This window comes from Chenopodium album, chromosome 21 (genome assembly GCF_948465745.1).
Source record: "Chenopodium album chromosome 21, dcCheAlbu1.1, whole genome shotgun sequence".
NCBI classification, from domain to species: domain Eukaryota; kingdom Viridiplantae; phylum Streptophyta; class Magnoliopsida; order Caryophyllales; family Amaranthaceae; genus Chenopodium; species Chenopodium album.
Window position 1 is genome coordinate 1,711,181 of NC_137854.1, and position 12,723 is coordinate 1,723,903.

The following is a 12,723-nucleotide window of genomic DNA, read 5'->3' on the forward strand; positions in this document are numbered from 1 at the left end:
AACCAATAGCCGATCCTATGCACCCATAATATTTGCTTAAAATTATGTACCATAGCCAAATCTAACCATCTGTCACTATGAGTTCACTATAAGCATGAACCTTGACCAAGATGGAAGATACCAACCTAACACTCAACATTTTACCAATCAGTTTCTCATCTCAAGCAGAATTATTAAGTCCAGCATTACCTCTAACTTATTTTTTTTTCCATGATAGACAAAATATAATAACTAACAAAGCAAATGCTTACCTCCCGAGGAGAAATCACTTAGCAGAGAAGCTGAAGGGCTAAATTGAACACAAGCATCTGGAACTTCAATTTTAAGAACGCTGGAGCAGTCATTTGGAATGTTGATCTTCAAATAGGATACTAGATCCACAAACATAACAGCTACCAAAAACATGATAGGAGTAAGCTCTTCAAGAACCACAGGACACTGCAAAGATGGATTTTATAGAAGACTAAAACCAAGTAGCTTATAATTAAAGCTTGTTGTCACTACACAACTACACAAGTTTTTTGCACCAATGCAACATTTTGGATAGATTTCCTTGAGCAATATCCCACAAAGTTTGCTTTGTGCGCCTTACATTTTCTATATCGAGCGTCCTATAAGCTAGAGCAAGCAAATAAACTGCAGGGTGGAGTTTCCTGCAGGAAACATATGGACGGTAAGGTAAAATCAAATATTAAACATGGAGCTAAACAAAGCCAGCGCTTTTGATCCTGACAGCACAAGTTGTAAGACAATCACAAAGTTAACTTACTCTTCACATTCTTGATGAGTGTTAAAGCCATCCCAATACCTTTGGGATGGAACAGTTTTCCGTTTCCTATCCCGCCCATAAGTTTCTACATACCAACCACCTATATCATGTGCGCTACAGCGTGCCTCAAACAGCCAAAACCTGCAAGGAAAGAGACATGTTTGATTCCCATGACTATATGATGTTAAAAGTAAACAGGGACTCACTACACATACACATTGTCAAGAAGACAACCTTTTGGAAAGCTTATTAAAAATATTATTCTCACTTCTCAGCATGAGATTCAACAATATAACCAAATAATTAGAGCCAAAAGGGACTGCTCCAGGAATTTTAGCACTAGTGTTGTGCTAATACAATATACAAGCAAGCTACTCCCAAAAGACTTATTACAGATGATTGATTAACACAAATGTCAATAACAATGGATGATTGAATAATTGAACATAATTCACAAGAAGTACAATTGTTGAACAATATATAACACAAAACTTAGAATAAACTTAGCAGAATTAGAAATTGTGAAATCTTCAAACCATCAAATTTAACACTAATTTACATAATATTACAGCAAGAAATCAATAATGATTGACAAAACAGTACTCCACCTCATAAGCAGCGAGAATTTGGATGAAACGTTTCGAATCAGCAGTATCACTATCCGCGAGGTCAGGGTGCGTTTCTTTAGCAAGCTTTCTAAAAGATGCCTTAATCTCCTCAAACGAGCTATTCTCCGGAACTCCGTGAACTTCATATGCGTCGTCAATGCCGAAGAACTCAGCATTGGTACCAAACCAGCGATTCGGGTAAATGAATTGCAGAACATATCTAGCCTTATCAAAATAAGATCGGTGGAATTGCGCGGCCATTTCAGCAACGACTGTGCTGGACATCTCTCTGTACAGTTCGTAGTATGTAAAGGTCATAAAATAGTGGCCGGGCTGGGCTAAGTCGGAATAATCAACCAACTTGGTTGGGTCGGGCCAACCTTTTGGGTGGAACCAAGCCCGTAAAAAACCCAATTAGTCTACTGTGCACTTACGAGTATAATAAATAAAATCAACATTTAATAAACAAAATACAAACAAGTTAAACAAAAACAAAATATAGGGCATTTACATTAAATTTTTTTACGAATTTCAATCTTATTTTGAGCCTATAAAGGACCCAAATGACGCCAAAACCTTACCATTCTAACCCCAATTATCCCTTAATAACCTCTACTACCGAACCAATATTATACTAACCCCTACTATATGAAACCCCTACTATCCTATACCCCTAATATCCCTACCTCCCCCTACTATACAAACTCCTACTACCTAACCCTTACTATTTAACCACTACTATCCCTATACAAACTCCTACTACCTAACCCTTACTATTTAACCACTACTATCCCTACTTCAACCCCTACTATCCCAACCCCCACTATCCCTACTTCAATCCCTACTACCCTAACCCCTACTATCCCTTACTAATCCTTACGGTCGTAGCCTATTATATATGAACCCCTACTATTCCTTAATAATCCCTACTATCTTAAGATTCTTAACTAACCCCTACTATATCTATATGAACTCCTACTATCCTAACCCCATACTACCCTAACCCCTACTATTCCTACTTCAACCCCTGGTACCCCTACTATCCTAATCCATACTATCCTAACCTTAGTTTTAAAAAGCGCGCCTAGGCGCACTTGAGGCGCGAGGCGTAGCGAGGCGGCCCTCAAATCGCCTCAAGGTCTTGTAGCGTGGCGAAGTCAAGGAGGCGCGCGCCTCCGCGCTTTTTACTTGAGGCGTGAGGCGCTATGAGGCGTCGCTTTTGAGATTTGAGGCACTTTGAGACACGTGCTACTATAGCTAATTTTAAAAAAAAAAAAAAAATCAGGCTTTAATTAAAGAAATAGAAGAGAGAGAAAACATATCTATTTGAAAATTAAAACCCTAGCTTCCCGATTTACATTGGGTCACAGCCGGATCTCGCCGGAAACTGTCGATTCTCGCCGGAAACCTATCTATTCTTGCCGGAACCTGTCGATTCTCGCCGGAAACCTGCCGATTCTCGCCAGAAACGACCCAAGCTGTGGTGGATCTCGCCGAAAATCAGGTTAGCTTCTTCGTTCTCTGTTTCTTTTTTTTTTACTTTTTATTTTTTTCGTTTTTTTTGTACTGTTTCTTCGTTCTCTGTTTTTTTTTTCTTTTTTTTCTTTTTATATTGTGTTTTTAAAATTTGTTTTTGTTTTTTAATAAAGTACTTGTATTTATCTTCTGTGTTCTGATTTTATATTCTGTTATTTTTTTTTTTTTTTTTTTTTTGGGCTTTCCAGATTATTTATTTGTTTTTTGGTTCCAATTTTTTTTGTTTTTCTCTGTTTATAACTTTATATTTATTTTGTTACTGTTTTCTGATTATAGGAACATGGATGAAGAGTCCCTTCCTTCCACCGGATCATCCGATCCCAACCCGGCTAGAAAATATGGAAAACCGGAACCTAATAATAATATGGAATACCCGCCTTTTAAGGATATCTTGTAGTTCCTTTTGTTAATTTATGCATTAATAATATGTTATTTTGATTATTTAAGGCTTATATTTTGGTCTAGAAGTAAGTTATAAGGTTTTGGGCACTTAAGGTGCGCCTCGTATCCAAGAGGCGCGCGCCTCCGCTTTGCGCCTAGGCTCTGGGGACCCTTTGCGCCTCGGTGCGCCTCTCGCTTTTTAAAACCAAGATCCTAACCCCTCCTAACGCATACTATCTAAACCCCTAATATGGGAGTAGGGGTAGAGACCATATGTCCATGCTACACTAATTCTATTATCCCTTAATAACCCCTATTACATGAACCATAGTAGGGGTTAGGATAGATATAGTAGGGTTAGATAGTAGGGGTTAGGATAATAGGGGTTAGGGTAGTAGGGTTTAGGATAGTAGGGGTTCATAATTTCATATAGATATAGTAGGGGTTAGGATAGTAGAGGTTACTATTCTAATCCCTATTATAACTTAATAACCCCTACTATCCTATACTAACCCCTACTATTCTAACCTCTACTATCCTAATTTAATCAAGAAAAGGATTAATAAATTAATGCTGGGAAATCACTAATGACCTTTCAGTTTATTGGCATATGGTGCAATTTGCCATGGGCACATAGTGAGACACAAAATATAATAACCAACAAAGCAAATGCTCACCTCTCAAGGAGCAAGTAAATTGAACACAAGCATCTGGAACTTCAATTTTAGGAGCACAGGAGCAGTCATTCGGATTGTTGACCTTCAAATACGATCTTAGAGCCATGAACTTCCAAAATCATAATAGGAGTAAGCTCCTCAATAACCACCGAACACCGCAAGGATGAATTTGATGTAGAGGAAAAAAGACTGCAACCAAGTACAACATAGGAGCTTATTGTCATTAAACACGCTTCTTGCACCAATTAAACATTTTGAATAATCTTCCTTGAGCAATATCCCAGAAAGTCTGCTTTGTTCGCCTTGCATTTTCTATATCAAGAGTCCTATATGCTAGACCAAGCAAATATACTGCAGGGTGGAGTCTCCTACAGGAAATGTACGGATGATAAGGTAAAATCAAATATTAAACATGGAGCTAAAGCTAAACAAAAACTGAGCTTTTGATCTTGAAAGCACAAAAGGTTGTAAGACAATAATAAAGTTCACTTACTCTTCACATTCTTGATGAGAATTAAAGCCATCCCAATATCTTTGTGATGGAACAGTTTTCCTTTTCCTATCCCGCCCATAAGTTTCCACATACCATCCACCAATATCATGCATGCTACAGCGTGGCTCAAACAACCAAAACCTACAAGGAAAGAGAGATGTTGGAATCCAACGGCTATATGATGTTGAAAGTAAGCAAGGACTCACAACACACATTGTCTAAAAGCTATACTCTATGGAAAACTTACCATGAAAATCATTCTCAGAATGAGATTCAATAATAGAACCACATATTGAAAGAGAAAAATGGGAAAATTTCAGCATGAATGCTATGCTATACAATATACAAGCATGCTAATCCCAAAATATGATACAGAAATACAATACATATAGATTATATATCTAAATTTCTTGGATTCTTAAGTACTGTAGATTCCATCAACAAAAAATGATTCTGAAACTAACATTACTTGCTTTTGTGTCTGGAGGAAGGGGATTAAAGAACAAATTAGTGTCCTAGTTCCTTAAAAACAAGTTTACCCAGGAATCCAGGATGTTTATATTCCAAGGAAGTAACTACATATTTCATTGGCAAATTAAGTTGTATGCACTCACAAAAGAACCAGTTTAGTACATGTAAACAGCTGACATTCTGACCCCATACCAATATGTTCTAATGTTCATACTCTTAAGTGACCTGAGGAAGTCTACTTTTAGACCTATAAGGGATGAATAGTGCAACAGTCATTGGTTAAAAGAAGCATTTCTGTAACTCTAAATTCACTGCCATCCCCATTAATAGAGAGAAGAATACTTCAGGAAGTAAAGCCAATCATGAAATTCAAAATCTTCCGCATCCATGAATTATCTGTAGAGGAAGAGACTTACTTGCTTGATGGCAATCGAGCCCTGGTGCATCTACATTCACAAATAGAAACTTCATCTCCCAGCTGAAACCAGTGCATGTGTTTCACCTAAACAGATACTTTGAGTTGTCAAATTTCTACCCTTTGCTTCAACGATGGCAATGATCAGGTTAAGACAAGATAGCAAAAGCAGACAAACTTGTAAAACAGTAGAGCAAGAATACATTTTATGGGTCTAAATTCAATTTTATTTTTTCTTCCTTTGGGGGGGTGGGGGGCATAATTACTGTATACTCCGTAATAAGTTTGAAAATAAAAATATTCTGCTAGAAAATTTTAAGCATACCATCTTTTTTATAATTTGGAAAACTTGAGTGCATAACTAACTTATCAGCTTTAACAAACATAAGTCAAATCATAAATGTATAGGACTGAATGGGTGATTGCTGTTTAAAACAGACACATGTGAGGCTCTAAATTTGAGAGTACATTTAACTCATACGCCTTACATACAGAAAGTAAAAATGGAGACCGTGGTAAGATAGAGCAAAGGGTAGATAGTCAGACAAACCAGTGGTGTTCTATGCTTGAGAATCACATGACTCTTTGAACCATTACTATTGTATACATAGCAGGAGCTCTCATCAGGATTAGTTCTAAGCCCAACTATTGTGCCCAAGACGACTTTTGAAACCGAACCATGCAAGGTTCTTTTATTCAAATTACAACGGTTGAAATGCACTGGCTCCTCGAGCGAGTTAAGAAAAATATGTATCATATCTTGTGAACTTTCCTCATCAGCCTTGTCAGGAAAATCGCTTGCACCAGAAGATTCTTTTGGAGGGACTCTAGTTGCCATAGCAACTAACCTCCCGCACACATGCAACTCTAAGTCTTTGTATGCATCTAGAGCTTGGTTTTTTATGTCATTCATATGATTTTGAGACAATTTAGCAGATGCTTTATTGTTGGCAAAATCTTTTTGACAGCCCACATTGTCCATAGATTGACACAATTCTAAATCCTCAAGTGCAGTAGTCAGTTTTTTATAAGAAACATCAGACAATTCAGGAACATCATCAACAATACGGACAATTCCAAAGAGATCACGCCCTGACACCAAGTGTAGCACCTCAGGTGTTTCAAATACAGACCTCTCTTCAGCTTCAAATCGATCAGGAAGAAGGTCCAGAGACAGGATTTCAGGACCAAAATACGCTGAATGTATGGCTGAATAAAATTCTCTTTGAAGCACATCAAAATAACCCGAACCAGCTGGCAGACTTCTCTCCGATAATATTTCCTTCACAGCATGTCTATACCACTTTAACCACTCAACAACCTCCATTTGCTTTGTTGTGTTCACATATGAAGCATACATGTGATAACTCGAACCTTCTCTTGAATGTTTCTGTTCAATGTGTCTCCCAGTTTGCAGATACTGATCATATAGGGCTCTTTTAGTAGGCTCTGAAAGAATCTGCAACCAGATTCATATTCTAGTCACATAAACTGAATTACCATTGAACCTTATAGGTTCGATCACATTAGCCTATGAGCACCCTATAATTACCGATGTCAGCAGACCGAGCAGCAAACTCTAGCATTTCTCAAAGAAAATGCCAATTAGATATGATGATAATGCACAAACCTAGACTTGTAAGAACAACCATATAACAATGTCATGACAATGTAAAACCCTAGACTAGTAAGTAGTAACTTGTTTTATTTTCATTTTTTGCACTTGTTTTTGCCAAATTCTAAGCAATACAAATTACAAATTAATGCAAAAATATCAAATAAACAAAAGTGCCAAAACAATTGACAATTAATCAATTGAATACAATTCGTACAATTTTTAAACAATATGATCACCAAAATTTCACAAAATTAAAAACTGTAGAATCTTCAGAGTTGAGACCATTAATTTCAACACTAATCCAATGTAATTCACATAAATTAACAGAAGAAATCAAAAGTGACAAAAGAGTGGAGTACCTCATAAGCAGCGAGAATTTGGACGAAACGTTTCGAATCGGCAGTATGATCAGTATCAGCGGAAGAAACGAGGTCAGGGTGCGTTTCTTTAGCTAGCTTCCGAAAAGACGCCTTAATGTCCTCAAACGAGCAGTTCTCCGGAACACCGAGAACTTCGTATGCGTTGTCAGCGCCGGAGAACTCCGACTCAGCGTTGGTACTAAACCAGCGATTTGGGTAAATGAAATGCAGAACATATCTAGCCTTCTTTCTGGGACTCAATTCCAGTGGAGGAGTGAGAAAATAAGGTCGGTGGAATTGCGCGGCCATTTCAGAAAAGACTGTGCTGGACATCTTTCTGTACAGTCCGTAGTAGGTAAAGGAAAAGGTCATAAAATAGTGTCGGAATAACCAACCCACTTGGTCAGGTCGGGCCAACCTTTTGGGTGGAACCAAGCCCGTAAAATCAACACTTACGGAATACTCCCCGTTTTTAAATACTTGCTCAATTTCTCCATGCGCGGAGTTTAGGAGAAATTAGAGAAAGTAATATAATATGAAGGTAGTGGAGTAGTTGAGAAAATAAAAAAATTGTAAAAAACAAAACTAGTGGAAGAATTGGATGAGAGAGAGTGTTATGTTGGATCCACTATGTGTGAGAAATGAATTAAATATTGTAAAACTTTTCCAAAAAAGAAAATGGAGCAAGTATTTTAAAACGGCCAGAAATAGAATGTGGAGCAATTATTTAAAAACAGAGGGAATAATAAACATGATACAAACAAGTTAAAAAATACTTTCTTTATTTTTTTATAGTTGCAACACACACTTTATCACGGTATTTAAGAAAAGTAGACCTCACATGTTATTGTACACATAAAATGAGGTTAAAAGGTTGATAATATTATAATCAAGTAGGTCATATGCTTTGATTAAAGGTAATAGTATGATTTTCACCATAAAAACCTTCCTTTTATGGTGTGTTGCAACTGTTGTGACATTTCCATTTTAGAAAAGTGTTACAACTATTAAAAAACGGAAGAAGTCCAAAATATAGGAATTACCACTATCAATACATCAATTTCTAAGAATTAAATCTCAAATGTTTTTTTTTTTAAAAAAAAAAAAATTATACCACCTACAAATCTTCAAAATATCAATTGTTACCACCATCACGTCATGTGGGGTCATCAATGCGTTTGTTGTTTTATTTCCCTCTTTTTCCCTCTTGATTTACACTCTCTGTTCATCACTCTTCCTAAGATTCTCTGTGCGAAAAATCCAATTAATGCATTCAAGTATGTGTACTCAAGATTATAAAATTCCCAAATTGATTGCAAAAACCTTAATTACACATTAATTAGGGGTGCCCTAGTCAATCTGACAGATTGACAAAATTTTGTTAATCAGTCGAATTTGTGGGTCACCTGCTATCAGGAAAAATATCTTAATAATGCAGAGTACGGACACAAATGCTAACAAACTAACGGCTTGAATTCTGACATTTAACACAGAGCTAAGTAATGTCGTTTATTCGAATTTTATTCTGAAAATGACTTCGTATATCCCCGATTAAATTTAAAAGTGTTTAACAAAAATTTTAAACAACATAAAACATGTAGATTAGAAATAACAAAATATTAAATTCTTACCTTATAGAATTTTTTGCATAATCACACACGGTGTAAAGTGTTGTATATATTATTGAAGGAAACACTTTTGTAATTAGACTTTTTCTTTCATCAAGAGTCAAACCACCCTATAAAAAAAATTAGCAACATGCAATAATTAATTAATATTTTCGTAAATAAAATAGAAAGAAAGTCTTTACAGTTTTCCCGCGTACATATCATATTCTTTTTTTTTTTTTTTTGACATAAGTACATATCATATTCATGGCCATTAGCATAAGGAAAACATTGCATGAATAAAATTAATGACACGAGATGTTCCAACATAAAAAAATCAGGTCCTTTGTAGTTGTAGATTGTCATTTGTAGTTTTTCATTTTAAGAAACTTCTCATTTGACCCTAAATTTAAACTTCTCATTGCACTAGTTGTAGTTTTATGTAATTTGTTAATTTATGAATAATTTCTGTATAATTTGTTTATGTTATATGAACTTACTTATAAAAATGCTAGAATCATACATCAATCAAAGAGTAAATTAGTTTAATCAAAAAGTCAACAATCAAATACAGATCACCCGTTTATCTGGTCGATAAAGCATCGGGTTTCTTTCATCTAGTGTCTTGAAAAGGCTATTAAAGAAAAGTTAATCGATGAGAATATTTCAATGAGGAATTGTATTTAAATTTTGGGCTGCAAATTGAAGGATTAAAGTCTCAAATGACGTACATGTTATTGACGGCAATCTACAATTACAAAGGACCTGGCTTTTATGTTAGAACATCTCGTGTCAATTTTATTCATGTAGTGTTACCCATGCTAATGACTATGAATATGATACTGTACGCGAGAAAAATGTAATGACTTTCTTTCTATTTTATTTACGAAAATATTAATTAATTATTGCATGTTCCTAAATATATCTATATCTATATTTGTAGTCCAACCAAAACCCAACTCCGGTGGCGAAAAACTGATGTGGGACCCACTTTTTTCCATTTCACTCCAAATTAAATGCTCCAAACGCGTTTTTCCTCTTTCTTCATTACCCTTACCTTCCGTATTTAATTCATTTCACTAAGCTTATGTGCGAGTTGCTGGGGAGAAAATCGAGCAAGGGTGTGTGGGTGGAAGAGCGAAGCACCACTGGTGTCCTCCGAGGTAGGGGCTGGTTAAGCTAAACGTTGATAGGGGGAAAGTGGCTAGTTTAGGGTCGAGTGCACAAGCAGTGGTGCGGGATGAAGCTAGCAACTTCTTGGATGGTTGAGGATCGGTGGCCGCCGGATATAGCTGAAGCAAAGACTGTATTTTTTTGGCTTACAAGCTACAGTGAATCATGGGTTTAGGAGCATGGTGGTTGAGAGTGATTGTCTTGGGTTAATTAACGCTATTAAGTCACACGAGGAGGGGAGTAGTACTTTTTTTTTTTAGGAAAAGGTAAAATTTCATTTCAACCAAAAAGGGGAGTAGTACTTTACAACTTATTTTAGATAATATCTATCATGTTAGTAGTTTTCTTGATTGTGTTTCTTGGAATTTTGTTCGTAAGGAGGGGAATAAAGTAGCTCATGAGCTTGCTCATTGCTTGCCATGGAAAATCGGTCGTCAAGTTTGGGTGTTGGATTTTTTGAACAATATTGTATCTTTGGTGAACAATGATCTATCTTTCTATGAATGAAAATTAGTTGCTCTTTGGGAGCTTTCTATTAAAAAAATGTGAGATAACTTGTACGGAGTACTTACATACAGGTCATTAATTAATTATCTTACTTATCTTTTACGAAGTATTTTTTTTACAAGAACAATACTAAAACCAACACAAAAGTAACACAATCCAACTCATTTCCAGGTGAAGATAGTACGAGTACATATTGTGTGGGGATTGTGTCGTGTAGGTCCTATAGGAATACTACTAGTACTATAGTACTGTAGTACTCTGTAGTTCTGTGATGTAGGTCCTACACTTCTACTATCTTGTTGCTCTACAGCCTTTACTGCTTCTAAAGATGGGCATGGGCCGTGCCGGCACGCGGGCGGCACGGGCCCGGCACGATTCCGGCACGGCCCGGCATGGCGGCCCACCTGTGGGCCGTGGGCCGTGCCGTGAACAAAAATCTGGAAATCGGCACGAGGCACGGTGGCCGCCCCGTGGGTCGGCACGCCGGCACGGCCTGGCACGACACTAGGAATTTAATTTTATTATATGTATTGTTGTTTTTTGCTAAATTAATAAAATTATTTATATAAATTTAAACATAATTAGATAAATAATTTATAAAACCTTAATTAAAATAAAGTTGTTCAAAACAAAATATATTAACATTAACATAAACATAAATTAATAACATTATTCATATAAAATTAAGTTGTACTAAAAAATATTTATATATCATTTTTATTTACGTTCATTTTTTTAAAAAAATAATAATAAAAAAAAGTGGCACGGTTTGGCCCGCGGCCCGGCATGGCACGGCCCGCCAGGCACGTGGGTCGTGCCGTGCCGTGGGCTGGGGTGTGCCAAATTTAGGCACGGCCCGGCCCGTTGCCCATCTTTAACTGCTACTGCGGAATACGGAGTATTCTGCACTAATTAAAATAAGTTAGGGGTTAGTCTTAAAAGAAGACTTTCTAATTTTTGTGTACCTAAAAAAAAAAGGAAAACAAGCATGGAATGGTACCGCCTTGGTTAGTGGTTACTACTCGTATGAAAACTTGGGGCCTGTTTTGATTTGCTGAACTGAACTGAGCTGAGCTGAATTATTTATGAGAGAACGAAATTAGGAACTGAATTGAACTAAAATTAAGCTGAAGAGAACAGATCCTTGGACTTTCTGTTATTTTTATACTCCCAACTGTTTTTGTGTTAATTATCTGAAAACTTGTTAGGATCATCTTAAGGCATAGTTTTTTATATATAAACATTTATAATTTATGGATTACTTAATTAATAATAAATAATTAATAAAGATGTCATTAGTTAGAGTTTTGTATTAGCAAATGTACGTACAATGTCAGTCAAAGATACTACACCATTTTGTATTAAAATGTGTGTTGTATATACTCACTAACATGTTTAGTCATTCTAAATTTCAATTTGATGATTAAATATGTTGCATACAATAACAATACTCCAAGGTGTACAACACTTCCTTTCATTATACTTCCTCCGTTTTTCTTTACTTGACCCGCTTTGACTTTTGCACTATTCACCACCCCTCCTTTGACCGTATTTTGTGAACATTATGTAAGGAAGAACATATTCATGCGAGATTTTTTAAATTCATCATAATAAGTACTATAATAATATATAACTTTGATAATTTTTACTTATGGAGAGTTAAAATTATTGATCGTTAAAGTTTTGCATCGGCAAGCGTGATAAAAGAAACATGTCAAGTAAAAAAGAACAGAGGAAGTACAAGTTTTCAATTCCGATGTAACTCGATCTATTATTGTTATTTGTTAACATTGAAGATTCTTCTATTTAATCTTGCAAGTCCATTAGTGGTTGTATTTATTGTTGTATGACAATGTGTAGGTAGATCCATATGACCATATATACATTAAATTTTCCTCTAACTAAACTTGTTGAATGAAAAGCAAATACCATGAATACCCTCAATAATCAAGGTACCAAATTAAGGAAGTATTTATAATGGGGCAGATTTCATTATCTTAATTTCTTTTCCCCATTATGATTCTTTTGGCAAATGAGACAACAAAGATTAAGGTATATTAGTATTTAGAATAATGCAAGTTAACCCGTGAACTTGAACTCGAAGACAAA

At 35.9% G+C, this 12,723-nt stretch overlaps 1 protein-coding gene across 3 annotated transcripts; it reads right to left on the reverse strand.

Annotated features, from left to right (window-relative positions):
- Positions 1-234: 234 nt before the first annotated feature.
- Positions 235-7,659, reverse strand: LOC145602172 (uncharacterized). Of its 3 annotated transcripts, none has more exons than XM_081658339.1 (8): positions 7,328-7,659; positions 5,901-6,809; positions 5,352-5,437; positions 4,465-4,605; positions 3,972-4,339; positions 1,378-1,666; positions 770-910; positions 235-653 (listed from the first exon to the last, which is right to left on the reverse strand). In XM_081658339.1, the coding sequence occupies exons 1-5, from the start codon at positions 7,634-7,636 to the stop codon at positions 4,195-4,197; spliced, it is 1,590 nt and encodes a 529-aa protein (XP_081514465.1). In that variant the 5' UTR covers positions 7,637-7,659; the 3' UTR covers positions 235-653; positions 770-910; positions 1,378-1,666; positions 3,972-4,194. The 3 variants fall into 3 exon arrangements, with proteins under 3 accessions (XP_081514465.1, XP_081514464.1, XP_081514466.1); XM_081658338.1 differs by having other exon boundaries at positions 1,378-1,757; XM_081658340.1 differs by lacking the exon at positions 1,378-1,666 and having other exon boundaries at positions 236-653.
- Between the last annotated feature and the right edge of the window lie 5,064 nt (positions 7,660-12,723).

What these genes read in the sequence shown, in the direction of transcription:
- LOC145602172 (XM_081658339.1), bottom strand. Translation starts at nt 7,636, where the DNA reads ATGGCCGCGCAATTCCACCGACCTTATTTTCTCACTCCTCCACTGGAA. An exon ending in TCAAGCATAGAACACCACTG is followed by an intron (nt 5,438 to 5,900) that starts GTTTGTCTGACT and finishes GTATCTGTTTAG; the next exon opens with GTGAAACACATGCACTGGTT. An exon ending in GCTCGATTGCCATCAAGCAA is followed by an intron (nt 4,606 to 5,351) that starts GTAAGTCTCTTC and finishes CTTTCCTTGTAG; the next exon opens with GTTTTGGTTGTTTGAGCCAC.